Source organism: Egretta garzetta, unplaced genomic scaffold (genome assembly GCF_000687185.1).
Source record: "Egretta garzetta isolate BGI_Z169 unplaced genomic scaffold, ASM68718v1 scaffold96, whole genome shotgun sequence".
Taxonomy (NCBI): domain Eukaryota; kingdom Metazoa; phylum Chordata; class Aves; order Pelecaniformes; family Ardeidae; genus Egretta; species Egretta garzetta.
Window position 1 is genome coordinate 1812941 of NW_009259965.1, and position 22055 is coordinate 1834995.

The 22055-nt window shown below is 40.4% G+C and overlaps 1 protein-coding gene across 3 annotated transcripts in view; it reads left to right on the forward strand.

Annotated features, from left to right (window-relative positions):
* The window catches only part of DNAJC13 (DnaJ heat shock protein family (Hsp40) member C13), a 49249-nt gene that overhangs the window by 26659 nt on the left and 535 nt on the right, over window positions 1–22055 (forward strand). For 2 of the 3 annotated variants that reach the window (XM_035895690.1, XM_009640182.2), the window contains 25 exons: window positions 974–1019; window positions 1243–1397; window positions 2028–2229; window positions 2981–3096; window positions 3900–3978; window positions 4576–4711; window positions 5878–6062; window positions 6631–6705; window positions 6903–7022; window positions 7981–8160; window positions 9071–9238; window positions 9863–9976; window positions 10305–10421; window positions 11008–11185; window positions 12293–12384; window positions 12735–12834; window positions 13289–13363; window positions 13528–13640; window positions 14058–14227; window positions 14595–14637; window positions 15542–15715; window positions 16744–16923; window positions 17179–17319; window positions 17808–17951; window positions 18784–18883. In XM_035895690.1, coding sequence (XP_035751583.1) covers window positions 974–1019; window positions 1243–1397; window positions 2028–2229; window positions 2981–3096; window positions 3900–3978; window positions 4576–4711; window positions 5878–6062; window positions 6631–6705; window positions 6903–7022; window positions 7981–8160; window positions 9071–9238; window positions 9863–9976; window positions 10305–10421; window positions 11008–11185; window positions 12293–12384; window positions 12735–12834; window positions 13289–13363; window positions 13528–13640; window positions 14058–14227; window positions 14595–14637; window positions 15542–15715; window positions 16744–16923; window positions 17179–17319; window positions 17808–17951; window positions 18784–18883 — 3203 coding nt within the window. Of the gene's footprint in view, window positions 1–973; window positions 1020–1242; window positions 1398–2027; window positions 2230–2980; window positions 3097–3899; window positions 3979–4575; window positions 4712–5877; window positions 6063–6630; window positions 6706–6902; window positions 7023–7980; window positions 8161–9070; window positions 9239–9862; window positions 9977–10304; window positions 10422–11007; window positions 11186–12292; window positions 12385–12734; window positions 12835–13288; window positions 13364–13527; window positions 13641–14057; window positions 14228–14594; window positions 14638–15541; window positions 15716–16743; window positions 16924–17178; window positions 17320–17807; window positions 17952–18783; window positions 18884–22055 lie in introns of those variants that run through there. The other variant, XM_035895691.1, reaches the window with a different exon arrangement.

Consider the following 22055-nt stretch of genomic DNA (forward strand, 5'->3'; position numbering starts at 1 on the left):
GAAATGCTCTCAAGTTGTGCCGGGGAGGTTTGGATTGGATATTAGGAGAAATTTCTTTACTGAAAGAGTGGTCAAGCATTGGAACAGGCTTCCCAGAGAGGTGGTGGAGTCACCATCCTTGGAGGTGTTCAAAAAACATGTAGACATGGCACTTCTGGACATGGTTTAGTAGGCATGGTGGTGTCTGGTTGACGGTTGGACTTGATGATCTTGGCGGTCTTTTCCAACCTTAATGATTCTATGATTTAATGATTCTGTGACTCTGTGTAGTTCTAACAGTACAACTAGGCATGGCTCATTATAGAAGAACAAATCATTACAGGCACTAAAGAGCAGTAATAGAGGCTACTGATAGGCTAATGTAGTTTTGATAGCAAGCAGCTATCAAAGTGGTGGAAAAATCCAATAGCCTGTTTTGGTACTGAAGCCTAAACCAGTTAAATCAGTCTGTACTGCCTGACACAGATGCATTGCACATGCAGGTGGCTATTGCAGTTCATTCCAATACTCTTCCTCTAAATTCAGTAGTTCATAAAAATCTATTGTACAATTCAGTTAAGTCTCTTCTGTAGCAAAATGCCTTGGGAAATGATGACTCCAGTGTAACAGGACTGTCAGCAGTTAGCATAAGATCATCTTGTTTCGTCCCTGCAATGATGATCTGACAGTGCAGGAAAAGAACGGTCAGCTTAATTTTTTTTTTTTTTGTGTGTGTATGCGAAGAAAGCAAGCTTTCGGGAACAAGACTTTCAAACTGAAACGATGAACACTTTTAACATAGGAGTGCTTAAGTTGGTGCAGCTCCCAAGGATTTGAGGGACTTTGTACAGAGATTCATTCAATTGTTGCTGTTAACTGTTTTATCTCAGAGTAAATGTATGAGGCTTGCCAGCTGGACTATGTTGGTCTGTTTAGCTTTCAAGAGTGCCTTAAATATCAGTTAAACAGAAAATAACTGCTGTTTCTGTTACAGGTTTTTGAAATACACACATACAAAACAAGCTTTCAAGTCTGAAGAAGTGAGTAGATTGCAAAAGTAACTACCTCTGTTTCCAAATAGCTTTGCAGACCACCTGTAGTTGTTTTAACAATACTCGATGCTTGTTCTTTTTTTTTAAGTTTTCTCAAGAGTTAGAATTCAAGAACTATAAGGGCAAAGGGGGAGGGTTTTTTAGATATTGGGTTGGTTAACAAGACTGATTTCAGATTACCTTAGAGATGACAGTGTGATCTCTTCTGTAGACAAAAGGTCAAGATATAGTTCAAAGAAGTATACTTGGACATATTCTTCCTGAAGCAATGGTGTGTTATTTAGAAAACTATGAACCGGAAAAATTTTCTGAGATATTCCTTGGAGAATTTGATACTCCAGAAGCAATTTGGAGCAATGAAATGAGGTAACTGCTTTCTGTCAGAAGGACAAACAAATCTGAACTACATCTCATGCTGAAGAGATCTTGTCTTTGACGTTTCTAAAGAATGCCCCAAATACCTGGATTCCATGGTTTCGTTACTTCCCTCTGTTTGCCTTCTGCAAGGGCAATGTCTTGCATTGCCCTCTGCTTCTGTCAAAAATAGCAGGGGTGGGGGGAAGTGGAATTGGCAGCAGGAAGGGGAATATTTCCCTGAACATCTGACAGCCTTTACACCTGCCTCTCTCATACTTGATTCAGTTCCTTTCATGAGTGCGAGACTTCACTATTTATGTGGACTGCTTTATACTTACTGTACTTGTTTATTACCAGCACCTGTCTAGGAGATATACCTCTAATATCACAATACATTTTTAGGGTCTCCCAAAAAGTAAAGAGGTGTTGAGGGAGGGCAAAATGTCACATGACATTGTTTTTAATAAACTAATTGTCATGGCATTGAGACAGCTTTATAACAGAATAGGACTGAATCCTATTCTGAATCCCTTCTGAAATGTGGGGAAACTACTAAGGCAGATCTCTTCAGAAGAAACCATTGAACACAGTTATTGAGGACTGCTTGGCAAGTGTTAAACCGAACTTTGTAACTTTTAGGCGTCTTATGATAGAGAAGATTGCTGCTCATCTTGCTGACTTCACCCCTCGTCTTCAAAGCAATACAAGAGCACTCTACCAATACTGTCCTATCCCAGTTATCAACTATCCACAACTGGAAAATGAGCTGTTTTGTAATATTTATTACCTCAAGCATCTCTGTGATACACTCAGATTTCCAGACTGGCCGATTAAAGATCCGGTAAGTAAGAAGTATTTTAGGATTTATTTAGTTCTTAATCTTTCAGAGTCCTAAAAGTAGGATTTGTAACAAAACCTAAAGAAATCAAATGCTAGGTTTGTTGCAAGTAACTGATTCATCCTGACTTGGTTCATAAGCAAAACACTATTTTGAAGCAGAATAGTCCTCATGCCATATAGCAACCACGTGTTAAGTATACCCTCCTTGTGGTGACTACTTAAAAAAGCAAAATAAAGCATCCAAGAAACTTCAGATAGTGTTTCGATGAACCTCAAGTGATTGGGGGTGGGAGGATTTATCACTTTTGGGTTCTTACTTGTCCACTCTGGCCAAGAAACTGAGCTAACTTGGTATTGGTACATTAACTGAATTGGTGAGATCTTTCTGGTACAAGTCTATCGTCTAGATCTGTGCAGGCAGCTTTACTTACTCATGCAGCTTTGTTACAGTTTTTGTAGTATTGAGATGTGAACTGCATCTCATCTAAGTGATTCTCCCTCTTCTAATGTGACACTTACATAGACATTTTAATCTTAAGATGTTCTTATCTTGAATAAAGTATAGCACTGCAGTGAAGCAAAGTCTGAATTGCTTCCTGACTGGAGGGAGAACCATAATTACTAAAGGTAAAAGGAGTAGGTCTTTGAACTTGGAGTGATAAGGACTCATTATTAAAGAAGCACTTTTTTAATAAAGATGACGTATGCTGGTGTCAGCATAAATGAAACACTAATAAGTTGCAATTATTTAGGTTAAACTATTGAAGGATACACTAGAAGCTTGGAAGAAGGAGGTAGAAAAGAAGCCACCTACCATGTCGATAGATGATGCTTATGAAGTCCTTAACCTTCCCAAAGGGCAAGGCCAGTAAGTTGTTTTCAGTATATAAAGTTGTATAAGTACATCTACATAACCTCTGTACACTTCAGTTTCTTATCCCAGTACCTGCAAACAATTACTGGTACTAGGTCAGTTATGTCTAGCACCTACTTTTTCCACAGTGGAAGATGGATTTTTCAGGCTTTGTTTCTTTTTAGATAAAGCAAACTCCAGTGTTTGAGAGAATAGTTATAAAGTGTTCAGACAAATGCAAACTGGGGGGGGAAAAAAAACGCTTTGAGCTCTGCTTCAAAACACTCACTAGGCCGTTTTACAGGACAAGCATTAGACTCAACCATAGCAAGCAAAGAATATGGCAGAACTTGAACATGCCAAATATTGTCCTTTTTCTTGGTGGTAATACCCCTGGGATATTTTACCTCCTATCTTGCCATTGGTTTCTGACTTCAGGCCTCTAGAAGAGAACTGACCACACTTTGTATTTATCCTTCAAGAACAGTGCCGTTACTACAAATCGTGAACTACTAACTCTTACCACTTACTGATCTTTTAGACTCTTCATTTAGAAGATTCAGGGACTTTGAACACCTTTTGTTTAGTATATTCAGTACAAGAGGTACTAAAATACTTTCTGTTTCTAAAATTCTACTCTGTGGCCACATGATTACCCCCATTCAGTGTCAGCTGATGAAGTGGGATTTTCAAATTGAAATATGAGAGCTTTGTATTTTTCACTTAATTGCAGTTACTAGTAGTACTGTTGTCAGAATCCAGGCTTGTATTTCTGGGTTTTTTTGTTATTCAAGGTAATGGGACTTGTTTCCTTGTAGGCATGATGAAAGCAAGATCAGGAAAGCTTATTTCAGGCTGGCACAAAAATATCACCCAGACAAGAATCCAGAAGGCAGGGTATGTACAATACAAATTTATGGCGTTAATGAAGTGGGGACAAATTCAGCTGTTACATGTATTAAGAATTCTGAAGCGCCCACTTATATTTTCTTTCTCCCTTGTAAAAGCTATGCCCTAGATGAATACTAGAATACAGATGAATACTACAGATGAGTAATTTAACTGATGTCAACTAAGGAATATTAGTATTTCTACAGTAAACTGATTTAATCAGGTCAGACCCACATCTCGGAAAGCATCTGGCTTAAAGAGTTATACAGGACCTAAATAAGCTAATTGCTCCCTTTCAAAGACAGGCTGCATCCTCTGCCTATTGTTACAATCAATTAAGCTGTACTTTTGTCATAGTGGAATTGACTTAGCTTTAGCCTCTTGCCTATGACGGAGTTCAGGAGACAAAAGAAAACTGATCTGTAAACCGGTGTTCTTAAGGTTATTCAGAGTATTTTCTTAAGTGTAATAAGGCAACAAAACTAGTACTGTGGCTAATAACCTGGAATGCTTTGTTTTACCTGCATGTAAACTGATGCTGCAGGCTTGCAGTAATTTAGGGAGTTCTTAGCAACTCTTAAGACTGTTTCTCTCTATTTGCAGGATATGTTTGAAAAAGTGAATAAAGCGTATGAGTTCCTATGCACAAAGTCTGCCAAGGTGATAGATGGGCCAGATCCAGAAAACATCATTTTGATCTTGAAAACTCAAAGCATCCTCTTCAACAGGCATAAGGAAGGTAAGCATGTTCTCTCAGAAGCATGTTTTATATTCATTTCTTTAGTGGCCATTACAGTCAGTTTTAATCTCTTCTGTTCTTGAGTCCATTATGTTGACCTGGTTTCTGCCTTGCCATGGCATTATGTAGCTATGGTAAAGGGCTTCAAAGTATGACTCTTTCTTCCATGAAATAAATTCATTTGCAGTAGAACTTAATTCAAAAAAAGCTTGAATAGCTTCTTGAAATTCTTTGCACCAATACTAATCAGTTTGAATCTTCCTCCATATATAACTTAAAATTACAATTCTGCTTATGCAGAAAAGTCCTAGCTAGGACTTAGTCACCCAAATGGCAGATTCTGGATATAAATGAGATTATGCTCATGTGGCTATTAAAAAATGAGATAAACTTGCATAAATTCTGACTAGTGTTAGAGTCCGCTGGTGAGTGTACTGCAACACTACCTCTTTCACAGCCCAACTAGGAAAGAGAGAGATTAGAGCTAGAGTACCCCAACCCTTGGCTCTAGCTACAGTCCCTGGCTGGGGGACTTGCAGAGTCAACAGTGTTTTGCTACGTAAGTGTTAGATTGTAATGGTAAACTAAGAACCTCCTATGCAGTCATAGCTTTGTCAGTTGTGTGGAGGCAGTGACAACATTACTGTAGACTTATGTAGGTCAGCTCGCAATTGGCTCCACACTGTAAGATGAAATTGTTCTTTAGCACTGCTGAGCCCTAAAGGAAAGAAAAATATAATTATTTAAAACATACAATTGCCACATCAAACTGGAAAATGTCCTTATAGGCTTATTGTTAGACAGTCATGGCCTAAGACAGGGAGACAAAGCTATACTTGTGTTTCTTTGGGGACAGACATGCATCATCTGGAAGGCTCTGAGCTTGGGGGCTTGCTGAGCTGGAGAGAAGTCTTTTTAATCTTAAATGAGTTCTTTCCATGAAGCTTTGTCAGCTTCTAGCATGAATGGTCTTACGTGATAAGGAGTCAGATTGTGTGGACTGCTCAGTCTTGCTCCAGTTTTCCCAGGTGTTGGCTTTCTTTGACTCCCAGTCCCTATATATCTGATATATCTTCCACTGATAATTATGTGCTGATTTAAAATGTTTAGACTCTCTCTCTCTCTCTCTCTCTCTCTCCCCTTCAACCTTTTTTTTTCTCTTTCAGAGTTGAAACCTTACAAGTATGCAGGCTATCCTATGCTGATAAAGACTATTACCATTGAAACATCAGATGACCTTTTGTTTTCCAAAGAATCTCCTCTGTTACCTGCTGCTACGGAACTTGCTTTCCATACTGTCAATTGTTCAGCATTAAACGCAGAGGAACTGAGAAGAGAAAATGGAATTGAGGTGAATGGAAAGAAACTTACTGAAACAAATTCTTTTTTTAGTCTAACTCTTCCACAGCTAAAAATCATAGATCCTCAATGCACAGAACATCAGATGCAATTGAGAATCAGCTTTGGTCTTGTTGAGACTCTTGTGCATTCTTACTGCCTCTTTTCTGGATGCAGTAGGGGAAGCCTCTTGCAGAATATACCCCTTTCTGGAGGACATAGGCTTGTCTGTTGGACTGTGGAAAAGCAAACTACATGTGATGTTTCTCTTCTTTATAGAGCTCTATTGAGAGCTTCTGCGTTCTGTATGTGAATAAATGTGAACAAGTCACTTCAGCAGAAGGGATTTTCCTTGCACATATTAGCTTGCATGTCAGAATGCTATCGACTCGAAAGCACCAAATGCTAGTACCAGTACTTGCAAGGAATTTTGCCCCTACAAAACATTTGAGCAAGCGGCAGATTTTGTCAAATGTTTCCCTTCAGACATAAAACATTAGCTGATAAACCCATTTTTAATTTCTGCCAGCCTTTATCAGTTTTTGTTGTGACTGAACTTACGCATCACCTGATCCTTACAGGTATTGCAAGAAGCATTTAACCGTTGTGTAGCGGTCTTGACTCGTTCTAGCAAACCAGATGATATGTCTGTCCAGGTAAGTTGCAGCAACTTTGATTGTATGAGCTTCTCAGAAGACTGACTATATAATATGATGTACATATAGTATGATAATACATAGAAGTGTGTGTATATAATTTAAAATACTGGTATAGTGTTATATCTATTAAAAAATAGGATTGTAAGCATGCCTTTCCCCTCCACTTGGAACCAATAAAATATTGCTTTTTTTAGGTATGTGGATATATTAGTAAGTGTTACAGCGTAGCAGCTCAGTTTGAGGAATGCAGAGAGAAGATTACAGAAATGCCTAACATCATTAAGGACCTCTGTAGGCTACTGTATTATGGCAAGGTAAGAGCTCCCTTCCTTTGCCTAAATGGGTATTTAACTGTTAAATGTTTAGGGGACTGTTCTGTTCTTAAGGGAGATAGGACAATTGCAGAGGCTGATCAAACCCTCCTGTAAGATCCCAGCTAATCATTGTGGGATACAGAACACTCACTGCCTTGTTCTCAATGCCTGTATTTGAATCCATTTAGTGGACTTAAAACACAATCACTACAAAGATTCAGCTGTTCTTGCCTTTTAACTGACTTAGGTCTAGCTGATTGGTTTACTGTACTAAATCAGCGGATAAAAGTACTAGAGCTAGGTCTTGCAAAGCAGGTAGAGTTTATGCTGATTTAGGAGTCTAGGACAGTATTTAAGAAGTTTTTTTGCCATTTAGCTCTTTAGAACTTATATAAATGCCAAATTTTGTCTGAATTAAGGACATTTAGGAGTCTAGGAACAGTATTTAAGAAGGTTTTTTTGCCATTTAGCTCTTTAGAACTTATGTTATATAAATGCCAAATTTTGTCTGAATTAAGGAAGGAAAACTTGTCTTGAACTTTTCATATGGGGTATGTGAAAACAGAATACTACAAAACCAGATTATAGTAATGGACTATAAGCGCCTGTCTGTTCTTTAGTCCCTGCAGAGCACATGAAAAGCTTGCCTGGGAATCTCTGCCACCTTCTTGAATTGTTTTTCCACCAGTTCACCAGTGCTTCTTTCTCATTGTATGAAATAACTATTCAAGCACTCTTCCTTTGAAGGATGCTGACTAATGAGCCATGTTTCTTAAAGGCTACCAGACACTTAACTTCAGCTGCAGATACTGTTCTGTCTACTTCGGTTTTCATCTCTCTGCTGCTCAGATAGTACTCTAGCATTAGCAAGTTTTGGCTTTAAGCCTTTGTTTGGTAAGGAAGCCAGTTGGCTTTCCTTGGTCACAAGTACTAAGGCAAACTTCTTTTCCTTCCACAGAACATACCGCGAGTAGCTTCTTTGGGAGTGGAGTGTGTTAGCTCCTTTGCCTTAGATTACTGGCTACAAACGCACTTGTTCCAAGCTGGAGTTCTCTGGTACTTACTGGGTTACCTCTTCAACTATGACTATACGCTAGAAGAGAGCGGTATTCAGAAAAGTGAAGATTCAAATCACCAGGTACTGTTAACAAGTTGCATGCTTCCAGACAGCAATGGCTGTTGCTTGCCATCTGTTATTAACAAAATAAGTGTATTCAAATACTCATTAGTCATTGAATTACATGAACAATAATGTTAACAAAGCAGTTTTTGAAGGGGATTTTTGTCTAGTAGTGTAAATACTGTTTGGGTTTTGTGTTTATGGTTGGTTTTGGTTTTGTTTTGTTTTTGTTTTTTAAAAAAAGTAGCTTATGTTTTGAGTTCAAATGTTAAAGCTGCCAAACCCATAGTTTCTAATTGACTTAGTGCAAGGGATTTTTATCTACGGTGAACAATGAAAAAGTAAATTTGTGCTATCAGAAGAAAAAGTCCTTTTCTTTTGAGGCTCAACTGAAGGGGCCATCTAGCAACACCATGAACTTACTTGAAATGTCTGCCTTAGGACCGTATTGTCCTTTTGCCTCACAGCTATGTAAATGGCTTCACACTTCATTTCCTTAAATAGTGACCCTCTAAGTATGGCACTTCTTCCTCAGCTACTAGATGAGGTGAGCTTTGAACAGTCTATTGTAGTTATTAACTCTTGTATCACTGTCATAAAAGGCTTATGCTGATATTTGACTGTGCTAGCAGGAGCTGTTGGCTGGCCAGAAGCTATTACACTAAATAGCTTCTGTAAGCTTTTGGCTCACCTTGATGCCCCAGTTTTTCCTACATATCAGTGTTCATGCCTAACTGTGTTGCTTAAGACCACAATACAGTGGTCATATTGTGCAGCACCTAGTGTCTTATTAGACATCAGTGTGTGACTAGCGATGCAGATAAATAGGAGATACCAGTTCTGGTGCAGAAGTGTTGGACAACTCTAGCTATTCAAATACTTCTACAGTAAGCTCTAGCTTTTTTATAACTGTCTCTGAATTTTTCAGGAGGTAGCGAATAGCCTTGCTAAGCTCAGTCTCCTGGCCTTGAGTCGCCTCGGAGGGTATCTCTCTGAAGAACAAGCTACACCCGAAAACCCAACAATCAGGAAAAGCTTGGCTGGAATGTTGACACCCTATATTGCAAGGAAACTCGCTGTGGTCAGTCCTACTGAGGTAAGCATCTGTTGGCCAAAATTTTCCTTGGTGATTTACAGAAGGAGTACTGGGTCACCTGTAAAACGCTGAACTCTCCTAGACCAACCTCATGCAGAGAACAGCAGTGTGTTTTGGTTTGGTTTTTTTCCTTTGCAGTTTAAGTAATTGCAAGGAAAAACTGTTTCAGCCTCAAATACTATGGGCAGGAACAGTACCCTGTAGAATAATATTTGCAAAACAAATAATGGGAGTAAAGAAGGTGAGGTAATTGAAGGCTTAAGGATATATAGTGATAATGGAGAGCAAAGGCTAAACTATTCTTTTTAATGGTGCCAAGGAAGTCATCTGCAAAGAGATGCTGTAGGTAGTTGCTGCTTACTGTCAAAAATAAGAGAATCAGAAGTAAGTGTAGCTCCAAGCAGAATAAAGAAAAAATAAAATATGGATTGTATGGTACCAAATAACTTACACATGCTGTTTTCCTAGTATGTGGACAACTTGATGCTTTAAACCTGCTTATGAAATTGGTTTAGTTGTTAATGAGGTTGGATTAACTTGTATCATGAAACACTGATTACTGTGCATAATGATCCAGAACTGAGTTATAAATGTGTCACATCATGTAAATTCCTTATTTCTTAGACTCTCAAGATGCTTAACAGTAACACTGAGAACCCCTACTTGATCTGGAACAATGGGACAAGAGCCGAATTACTTGAGTTTTTGGAATCTCAACAAGAAAGCATGATTAAAAGAGTAAGATACTCTTTACTTTACATCCCACTACTATTTTTTAAACTATTTTGTGTTCTGGTGTAGCTGCTTGTAATACAGTGGTATCGTTAATACAAGTATCCGTTGTTGTCTACTCCCAAGTTGCTTCCTTCATTCAGTAGTCTTAGAAAGAAAACAAAAAACCGAAGAGTTTGCATGCTTATGTTTCAATCTGTCTTGAGCTTCTGACTTTTGCTAAAGCTTTAAGTTTTCTGTTCAAGTACTGTCTATTTCATTATTGGGTTATAGCTTTACACTTTCTACAAGATTACTTCCTGTCTGAGCTTGTGCTGCTTATCTCTGCCTAAAGGGTGATTGTGACAAGAGCTACGGATCTGACTTTGTCTTCAGTGACCATGCAAAGGAACTTATTGTGGGAGAGGTGTTTGTTAGAGTCTACAATGAGGTTCCTACCTTCCAACTAGAGGTGAGATGTAGCTTAAAAACCTTTCTGTTGAAGCTATATTTGGAATGTTCTTTCTTCCTGTTGAAACTATGTTTGTAATGTTCCTTCTTTATCTGTTAATGCAAACAGAATGGAGAAAATGTGAAATCTTACGGAAGTTGCCTTCAACATGATCAGCATGCTTACGGGATATCTCTCTATTGGAGTAGAATAAATTAAATAGAACAATGAGTTTGCCATAAGATGTGCTGCTTTGGATGGCTTAATGCCTTTTGTCTGCAGTGCAAGCTTGTAGAGACTCAGGTTTATTCAGTAATTTCAGGAGGTAGTGGTTCTGCCTAGTGGCTGTGCTGTCCATCTATATAGGTGGACAAACATACATCTTAAGAATGCTGTTGAAGTAGTGGCAGGTTTTGCAGGGTTTGTTTAAATATAAATAGGGTTAATGTGCTCCAGATGTTACAATGATCAGAGTAGAAAAGTGTTGCCTGCCTGCCTGGAAGAAAGGGATATGTGAAATGTAGGACAAGTTATTTGGATACACTTTTTTCTAGTGTGAATACTGTTGCATCACAGAGCTAAAAACATTTTCATCTCTAATTTAAAGTTTCCTAAAGCATTTGCTGCAAGCCTCTTGGATTACATAGGCTCACAAGCACAGTACCTCCATACGCTAATGGCAATAACGCAGACTGGGAAAGTAGAGTCCAATCAACATGGAGATCGGTTAAGGAGAGTTGAAATGGCCCTGGAGGCTCTGAGAAACGTGATAAAACACAACCCAGGTAAGCTTAAAAATGAACTTCCCTGATAGGCTTTCTTGTGGACAACCTTAAAAAATGCAGACCTCTGTAGTCTGTCTTCCAGCCAGAAGGAAGCTTGTTTTGCTGGCTAACAGACTTCAGCGTTGTTGATAAGCCATATAGGCTTGCTGGTTCATTTTTGTTTGTTCCACCCACCCCCAGAGAACATTATCAGTAGATGTATTAAAGTTTTGTGTGAAATCCAAGCCTTATCTATTTTCTTCTCTGAAACACTGGGGTTTAACTCTAATTCTAGCCTGCTCTTGCTAGGAAGACTTAAACTTCTTGGATGAAACTTCTTGTAATCCTTCAAAAGAATTTTAGCCGATTTTTTTTTTTTTTTTTTTTTTTTAAACTTCCTTGTATCAAAAAAGCCAAAAAGAACACCCTTGAGCTGAGGACTGCTTTTTAGTAAACACCTAAAAACATGTCATGGCATTACTAAAGCAGGAGGAGAAAATGCTCTTGAGTGGGTGGCTAATATCAGAAAAGACTTATGAGCAGATACCAGTGTACAGACTGGAAAAGCCTGGACACACAATTAAGACGTTTTCCTACTGTATTGTATATTAGTTCTAAAAGCAACTCATGTTGCTATCACGGCTTCTAATAATGGGCAGTTAGGTGGTTCTCAGGCTGGATTATCTGTATTGGGCAATTATAACCTTGAAGGCAGCTGTTACTGCTGCAGATAGCAACCCTGCTCCGAGCTGAGATAATCAGAAAGGGCAAGTATTTGAAGACAAGAAGTACTGATAACCAATGATAAATAAAATAACTGAACTCGCTTAGTTGTCTTGTAAGAATGCAAGTAGTCCAAGAACTAGCTCGGTTACTTGCCTTAGAGGGAGGAAGTATCTCCTCTTTTTGAAATATTGTTGACCTGAGACTTTGTGAAAGCTAGATTAATAGACAAGACTTCATAATTTTCTAATTCTGTAGCAGGTGCTGGCCTGTAGGAGCTGTGGCAGACTATACGCAGACATGTAGTGCTTAACACCTCTCTCTGCAGTGAAATGTGGGCTTGGGATGGACTTCAGTGAACGCTTTGGCTAACATGAAGAGAGTAACTTACTTGGTCTCTTGCAGGTTCTGAGTGTGAATGCATAGGTCACTTTAAGTTGATATTCTCCCTTCTGCGTGTTCATGGAGCTGGCCAGGTGCAGCAGTTGGCTCTGGAGGTAAAAAAAACTAAATGAAACAAACAAAACCAACCCCACCCTGTCTGCATACTCTATGTCATCAGTATAAACAAACCTGATTGTGTAACTGTTAAAAGTAGCACCTGAAAAGTATGAAGATCGGGGTTCCAAGGTGTCAGTTCCTCCTTGGAGGACCAAGCGATAGCTTCTTGTCTGTGTCTTTGCTCCTTTCTTCCCTGGGGTGATAAGACAATTTGGTGGCAGGGATAAACATCATAAATACTGGCTATATTGGCCAGTGAGGCGACTGATTTCATCCTACACTGTATTTTCTGGACAATGTCTTAACAGCTGGAATATAATCAAGTGTTGTTTCTGGTCTTTTACAGGTAGTGAACATAGTAACAAGTAACCAAGAATGTGTTAACAATATTGCTGAGGCAATGGTTCTTGCTAACTTACTGGCACTCCTGCATTCCTTACCTTCAAGTATGTACCATGTAATTCTTAGTCTTGCAAGGTAAAGGGTTTCCAACTCAGAAATTAATTAAATGCAGCTGGCTGAATTTACTAGCAAGTTTTGGGTTAAAACAGCATTTTAGTGGGAATGATTAAAAAAATGTTCTGTGTAACCTGTTGTCTTAAATGTGTGAGCTGACACATAGGAATTGCAGGTGTTCGAATTTGTGTTTGAATTGCGTAGTATTTCATTGACTAATTCCTTTAGGTAGTAAACATCTAATTAAAGACTGATGCTGTACTAGAATGTGATTGATCTGACGTTCCTTAACTAAGTCAATTTAGCCAGAAATCTTTAAGCTTGCAATTGTCATGAGCTTTACTGCAGTTTTGATGCAGCTTCCTGTTAAGATCAGTTTAGTTGACTTTTGATTGGTTAATAGTCTATATGGTACAAAGTTCTTAATACTTTTTCTTTTGACAGGTCGGCAACTCGTCCTTGAAACTTTGTATGCTTTGACGTCTAGCACAAAAATAATTAAAGAGGCCATGGCAAAAGGTACAGTACTACGTTGAAAGCAAACCTTTCTGCAGCACTGGACTTAAAGCAAATACAGTGGCCAAATCCTACTCTTCCCTTTAGAACAGTCAGTGTGGAATTGGTGAATTCATACTACTTGTGACCAGAAAAAAATGTGAATGTTTTCCTGTCTCTTTGTATAGGTGCTTTAATCTACTTACTAGACATGTTTTGCAACTCGACCCATCCGCAGGTCCGAGCCCAAACAGCAGAGCTCTTTGCCAAAATGACTGCAGATAAGCTGGTGGGTCCAAAGGTAAGAATCTTAATGGCTCTTGTGGAACTCTTATCTTGATATTACCGGCCTCTCTGAAGATGGAACAAAAAAAAACTCTTCTGTGACTGAAACATTCATTAGAAGAGCAGTCTGGCTTTTTCAAAATTGCTAACTTTTATTCTGTGAGCAGACTTCTAGAAGCAGTTGTATTTACTGTAACTACTATAAGCAGTTTGGTTTCCATTTGTAATGACTTTAACGTTAGATACCTAGATTTCAGACCTGTCATGGGCTGTTGCTGTTTAACATGATAGCACTGTTCTATTTTGTGGTGGTGTGTTGTAGCAGTTGGCATTATAGCACTACAAATAATTGGACTTCCCAGAGTTCTCTCTTTTTCCGTCTGTTAGTTTGACTTGTGGTGTACTACATGTCAATTCTGTTAATCCTTTCTAGGTTAGAATTACACTAATGAAATTTTTACCTGGAGTCTTCATGGATGCCATGAGGGACAACCCTGAAGCTGCTGTTCATATCTTTGAGGGAACTCATGAAAATCCCGAATTAATTTGGAATGACAACTCCAGGGAGAGAGTATCGACAACAGTTCGAGAAATGATGCTTGAGTATGTGGAGACCTACTGACTAAGTATTTCCTTAACTGAGACACTCTTTTAGTGGCAGTAAACCAGAGCTGCTATAGAAGTGTGAGACAGAGCTCTGCCTGTAAAAAGTAGAATCCTTGCAAGCCAGACTTCAGTGAAACTTGTTCACTGTATATTTTACATGTAACTCAGTGATGCAAGTGCGGTTTGTGCACAATCCAGGTATTTGCTCACTGCTGTAAGATCTGGGAGGGGGTTACAATGAGGAGAAAATGGGGCTTAGGAACTGGAACTACTTCACAGTTATGGAGGGAGACTGAGGTGTCAAGTAGGGAAGACAACTGACTGCTGCTTTTACTGCTTGTTAAAACATACTTTCTTTTTAAAGGCACTTTAAACTTCAGAGGGACAACCCTGACACTAACTGGAAGGTAAAAGTATACTGTTTCTGCTTTGGGTGTGTCCAGGGAGGCTATAAGCCAGCAGATAATATATGCATGTGTGTAACTCTGACAGGCTTTCCTCTTAAAGTACCAACAGGAACTCACTGCTGTGCTAACATAACTGTTTTAACATTGAATTGCTTTCGTTATTTCTTGTACCTTGAAATCAGACACTTGTGGGGTTTGCCAGTAATACTCTGAATTTTGTGATAGTTCAGGTCAAAAGCCAGCAACGAAGGACAATACCAGTTTCCTGGAAAAAGTCACTTACTACCTAGCTGTAGTAAACTTGGTCGTGGTAAATGTTCAGGAACATTAGTAAGCCACTGAGCCTCAGAAATTGTTGGCCTGAGCCATTCCATAACATCAGGTCAATCAGAGTTGTTTCAGTCTATAGCATTTACCAACATTTGTGAAAGGCCAGGAATGACTTCCTCCCAACAGTGGTCTAGTTCAACATGAAAACAGATTCTAAACACATGCAGGATGGCTGTTTTGCTGCAGACATAAACTGGAAACTTCCCTATGTTAATGGTGAGAAACCTTCCCCGGAAGCGTGCAAGAAAGAAAGGAGGGGGCTGTTCTATCAGCCTTGTTGCTGGTACTTCTCTTGAATGAGTGTTTACCACTAGTGTAGTTGTAGACTTAGTTACTTGTGTTCTTTGGAAAGAAAAAAAGTCCAGTGTAGCAGTACTGCCTGCACTGTTCTCTCTATTCTCACTTCTTACCTCATGTTTCTTCAAGATGAAGCGTTTGTTGATCTTGCACAGGTCTGTTTTGAAGAATACAGTTAGTTCAGTGACCGTTACCAATTGTAGTCATGATGTTAGTGAAAAAGTTACAGCTCTCAAACACCCTTGCCAGTAACTCCTCCTACTTTACAATTCAACAGCTGCCTGAAGACTTTGCTGTGGTGTATGGTGAAGCAGAAGGTGAACTTTCAGTGGGGGGAGTCTTCCTAAGGATTTTTATTGCCCAGCCGGCCTGGGTTTTACGGAAACCAAGAGAATTTCTCATTGCACTGTTGGAAAAGTTTACTGAACTACTGGAGAAAAATAACCCCCATGTAAGATGATTTTTCTGATTCTGCTCTTTGAGTTTGTTTAATGTTCTTAAGCTACTAGTATGTTAGTATCTGATTAACTTTCATTCTCACACTTTCTTCCCAACATGAATGATTTTTTTTCTGCTTTCTAACTCAGTAAAAGCATAGAGAGATGTTTAGGCAACTTCTGAAAGCCAGTCAGTGCTTTTAAGGTCCCTGAAGCCACAGAACTAGCTTCAGTAAGTCTGGAGGCTTGTTTTGTGGTAGAGATGAGGCTTAACAAAGGAATTGTCTTTAATTATTCCATGACTGACCAACCTAAGAAAACAATGCTTGTTCTACACTGCCTAAAAATTTTAAGCTCTTGACGCGTTTAATGTCCTGTAACACCAACTTCACACTTTGGTGTAAATTACGTGACCTATACAAGGCTACCACCTAACAATTAGTAGAGCTAACGTGTTACAGTTTAAATGAGAACAATGTTCAAGTCAGTCACTTAATGCTATTACTCATAACTGAATTTGAAACAGTGTTTAGACAGATTCTGGGTTAGCCTTGCAGGGAGGCAGCTAATTTGCACATTGAGTAAAACAGGCATCTCTAATAAAGATGTGGTAGCAGTTTGTGTGGGCATGCAGAATACCACAAGTGTGGAGAGTGCTGCTGCACAGACTGCAGAACCCATTAAGGCCTTCAGGTGGCCAGCCTCAACTTCGGTGCTATTGTGCTTCCACTGAGCAGGTTAGCACATGAGCTGCTGTGCCTGCAGAGGCCGCAGCCAGATGCTGGCTTCTCTAGGTACTGCAAGTAGAGCTTAGAAACTTCTGTGAGATCTGTGTTCATGAAACCAGTGAATGCTTGCCACTGTTGGAGCTGGTCACATTCTTCTAAACTTCTTGTTTTAACAATTTCAAAGCAAAGTGACATGATAAAGTTGTTAAGGAACAAAAAATGTAATGTGACAGAGCAAGTGAAAAATGTTGCTATTTGGTGACACATAAGACTTTACTGAGTTACATTTTCTGTTGGATTTTGGTTTTTTGCAGGGGGAAACTTTAGAAACCATTACCACAGCAACTGTGTGCCTGTTCAGTGCCCAGCCTCAGCTGGCTGATCAAGTTCCTCCGCTTGGGCATCTTCACAAGATAATCCAAGCTATGAATCACAAGAACAACGCCATTCCTAAAAGTGCCATTCGTGTCATGCACATACTGTCTGACAATGAGGTACCGAATCATTTAAGTGGTCAAGGAGAGAAAAAGGCGTAACTGGAGTTATTTGTATTGTTTAGTAGTGTTCCTAGAAGGGCATTATTCTGCCTATAAATACTGGGTACCAGGTGAGCAGGGACTTACAGCTAATTAACGGGGAACCAATAGATTAAAGACACTGAGAAATTTATGGTCTTAGCTGACTATCTGCCAGTAACGGTCGAGCTTAGCCTAAAATAAAGTACTCTGGATGTTTCTGTCTCTCTATAGCTTTGTGTTCGAGCAATGGCATCGCTAGAGACCATTAGCCCTCTCATGAATGGAATGAAAAAGAGATCGGATATAATTGGTGTAGCCTGTGAAGCACTTAATCGAATGTTTCAGAAGGAGCAAAATGACTTAGTAGCCCAAGTAAGTAGTATATTCTCAGTCTGTAAAAATGTGGTATTTTTATATTTGTCTATCTAACCTGCTCATAAGAACAGAGGTACCATTCAACTTCAGTGTCCAGAGGCTTCCCAGAAGCCATCTAACTAACGTGCCTTTCACATTGGAGAAGTCAGAAGTCAGTCCTCTATCCAAAATGCAGATCTGTTCCAGGATGCTACCTGAGCGTTGAAGCTTAATGCATAGGATAGTGTTGGCTGTGTCCGCTGAGAAAGCCTAACGTAGGAATGCCAGCTAATTTAACTGAGTTTACACCTAGACAGAGCACCACTGCTGGACAGTATCTTTGCTTTCCCCTGTATGTATTTATACAGCTCAGGGGAAGCTGACTAGCGAAACGTACTTGGTAATAGCTGTTGGTACTTGTGGTTCATGCTAATGCTAGTGATGTAAAACATCTGTGTGGGACTTCCTAGTCCCTGTTAAGACAACTCATTTGGGTATGTTTGCAGGCTTTGAAAGCAGATTTGGTCCCTTACCTTCTGAAGCTCCTTGAAGGTATTGGTCTTGAGAACCTGGAAAGCCCATCCGCAACAAAAGCTCAGATTGTTAAAGCTCTGAAATCCATGTCTCGCAGCCTGCAGTACGGAGAACAGGTAAGTACTGACAAGTCCTGAACTGGGCTTTGTACCCTGGGAAGGTCAAACTCAGAACACTGCTTGTTTAGTCTTACGGCTGTCATGTGCATCATTCTACCTAAAACCTTAACATCGCATAACTACAAAGTTGTTATGGGCTGGAACGTCTCCATCTCTTGTGGAGACGTCGTTGGTTCAATGCATGTGAAGAGCACGAGTGAAAAGGCAAGTCCCAAGTGCAGAAATGTTCTATAACTTTGTAGGCTTCTATTAGTAACTCTTCAGAACTTCTGTTAGAAACTTAAATGCTTTTTTTGTTTCCTGGATAAATACTGATGTAGACAACTGTAGCAGTGTTATGGATGTATATTCAAGGTGGTAAAATTGGTCCCAGTAACTGTGCTGGTTCTTGGTGCCTTTCTCATATCTTTATGTTGAAAACATTCTTAAAGGGAGGGAAACTGGGGATACGTCTTTCCTCCAAGTTGGCCCTACCTCGCTATAGTACGGGAAGAGTCCTGTTCTACCTCAGCTCTAGACGTGTGGCAAAGTGGCTGCTCGCAGGGTTGCTTTTCCTTGTTGCCTAACTGGGGAATAAGGGAGAAAGTCAAGCTGCCAAGTGACTTTTCTTTATGAGCCTTCTGCACTGTGTGTTCAGCCACACAATTCAAACAGAAAAGCAACTTAAAACAGGCTCCTTAGAAATGTGTGATTCTGTATCACAGCCTAAACTACTACTGTGCTGCTTGGTAATCCCTTCAGAATGGTTTGGCTCTAGAAAATGAGTTTGTTCCCCATGATCATTACAGCTGTCACTTGCTCACTGTGTTAATCTCTTCAAATACTGTAGGTAAATGAAATTCTGTCTCGTTCTTCTGTATGGAGTGCCTTCAAGGATCAGAAACATGACTTGTTCATTTCTGAGACTCAAACAGCAGGATACCTCACAGGTTAGCAACCAGTTACTATTTATGTCCTGAATCATACTGAACTGTTACTTAATTGTCAGACTTGACTGTGGAGATAGTGTTTATCTTCAGGATCTAGTACCATCATGTGGCCTGAATATTCAATGCTGTAAAAATACAGTATGGTTTTTAAAACACTTATTGAAAGCCAAACATTTCTTTTCTTTTTGGTTGAGAATGTATTTTTCTGGATAGTCTTTGCTGTACCTACTTCTAAAATATCAAGAGCAATGGAATCTGGACACTGGCGAGTCTTGCAAGTACCCTGTAGTGATAAAGCAGAGATGTAATCAGAATGAGTGAATGACAGTAACTTCCCGTGCTTTCTCAGGATCAGGCTACTTTGGTTTTAGAAAAAATTGCTTTCCAAGGCTAGGCGGGGAGGAGGAGTAAACTTTCTTCAGAATCAGTTAGATTTTGTCTGTATTAATTGTCACATGAATTATGCTGCTTTAGTGTTAGGCACATAGTTGTAGTATTGGAACAGTTTGAATGTTAACAGCTCAGGGCGTGCGGCCACGTTCCAGTCGGACTCAGTGCACTGGCAGGGCCCCTCTCTGGTGGGAACGGCCTCTGGCCTGTACCTGGAGCTCGCAGCATATACGGGAATGCACCTGTGGTGGACCCTGAGCGAGTCCCCTCCTGGTGCCACCAAGGCTGAAATGGCACCCCAGGGGTCCCGCCTCAGTCCCACTAGCAGCGTAGAAGAGCGTTCCAGCTGTGCGCACACAAAGGATAGGAACTGGTGTGAGCTTCCTTGCTGGTAATGGTACGGTGTGGGTGTAATCCTAGACCAGTTACATCATGGCAAAGCAAATTTTGGTTCTTCCTTCACACACACGCAGCACGTGATAGACACATCTTTAATGACTACATTCTGCTATATCCCAGTCCAAAACTTTGCTATCACAGATCACTTGCTATATCTGAAAATATTTTGTAATGACACTGTAGCCAACTCTGTCTAAAGCTACACATGATGCAAACTCCTGACTCCTCAATAGCTGTCAGCTGAACAATCCTTTGGCCTTACAAGTTTAGCCTCCCAGCTGAGGTTTTAAAGCCCTTTGTGACAGGTCACAACGAACGCTGCCATGTCCTGCATGGCGCTTTCTCATCCCACCCAGTATAGGGATCTCGGTAAAGCTGTTGAGCATAACTGAATTATTGAGGTATAAATCAGATGGCCATACAGACAGGAGGAAAGCTTTTCTTGCAAAATACTAGCATGTATTTTGAGAAAATGAAGTAAGAGCCTTTCAAGTCAGGAGTTAAACATTCTAGAAAGCAGAATGAGTAGGGATATTGAGAGTAGGGATATTGCAGCACTTGATGAGTGTTGCCACACAGGAAAGACTCGGTGCTTTAGCCCTGAACAGGAATTTTCTGTTTATTGCGCCTTTTAATGCCACTGACAAAGGACACCTGAACACTTGATTCAGTCAGTACTGAATTTCCTTGGTACTTTGTAAATGCTTTAAATCAGAAATGTGGAGTAAATGCTGGCTCATGACTGGCTAAGAACTGAAACTATACCAGACACTGTCAGGCTTGAGACTGGGGTCAGTATAGCTCACCAGCAGCCTGACGGCCTGTGCTGCATTTAAATTGCCGAATGTTTAAGTGCTTGCAAATGTAGAATGAAGATGCTGTAGAAATGCAAAGTATAGATGGAAACCAAACTACAAGCTTTATTTTTAACCTGCCTTATCTTGTATTCTGCCTTATGTCTTGCTTCAAATTGCTTTGCTGTTTGCACTTCCCTTGAAACTTCCCTTGCTTATTTCTCTTCCCTCAGGTGTCTCTTCTCCTTCCCTTCTAACTGGCAGCAGTCCCCTTCACCTGAGAAGTGGGCTTTAGATCTGCTCTGCCAGGCAGCTTGCTAACTTCTGTGTAGCTCTCTAAAGCAGGTAGATACCGTCTTGCAAAATGCACGCTGCACTTGTTGCATTCCAAGTAATAGATGCATGTCATAGAACCATAACAAGCGTGTGGTCCCAACTGCAAAACGCTGATAAACTTGCTGTCTTCAAGCACACAGCAGCAGAAAACTAACAGCTGCCCTGGCTGGTACTTGCTGGGGCTACAGAGAAACTAAACTTCTGAAATCCATTAGGAGTCCTCCATGATGGAAAAGTTTGAGGGACAAGAGAACTAGTGGAATTTTTGCGCTAGGACCTGTAAAAGTGGGTCTGGCTCTCGGTAGATGCCACCGATGGGCTGGCAAAGAGAAGTCCCCTTCTGAAGCCAGGCAGCTGTTTCTACCAAAGGCGCTGCTTGCTCTGCTCCCTTGCTTGCAGCAGCAGCATAGGAATGTTTGCAAGGAGACAAACCATGCTCTGATGTTCTGGCCGCAGGCTGTAGCGTGAGAAGGGAGGCTGGGGCGTGAAGGGTTTACTACCTGGGAGAACTCTGTGAGGATGACTTAAGGGGAGGAGAGTAAAGGACCTGGCAGAAGGTACCATGTTGAAGGCTAGCGGCGTAGGCTGAAGGTCTAATCCCAAGTTGATCGCTGTATTGATGCAGGAACATGTTGCAGGCTGGCAGTTTTCTACAGTCAATCGGATAAGAGCTGCTGTTGAAACACCTCATGCTGCGGCATGAGCATTCTTTGCGTTTGTTGAAAGTTTCTATATGACTAAATTTTAAACTCCAAGCTTTGAGGGAGAGGGGCTCTGTCTGCAGTGCAAAACTGACTGCCCCTATAGTAATTGACAGAGAACTCCTTACCATTAATGAATCTGTCTCGGACACAGAGCTTGAGTATCCCACGAATGCTGTTACTTTTGCCAACTGAAGGCACAAGGAGCCGCCTAGGCAAGCATAAGGCAGTTCTGCTTGTTCATGGGGCAGCCCACTGAGTTTCCATTAAATATGCGGCTGGGAAAACCTTTGTGGCACTGAAGGTGTAAGTGCGGAGCCCGGTAGTGGAACACATGCCTGAACTCTCTTCACTTCTGCAGTGGGTCCTCTCCTTAGTGAAGGAAGGCTGCCCCTTCTTTACGGCCACCTCCCTAGTGGAAGCGGGATGGATAATGCTGGTGGTTGGGGTTCTTCTGTAACTTATTTGGCACATCAGAATAAAAAACGCTGAGCAAGCCTGAGAATGGTCTCCACAAGCTGTTCCACTTAGTGGACCAAGATGCCTTAATTC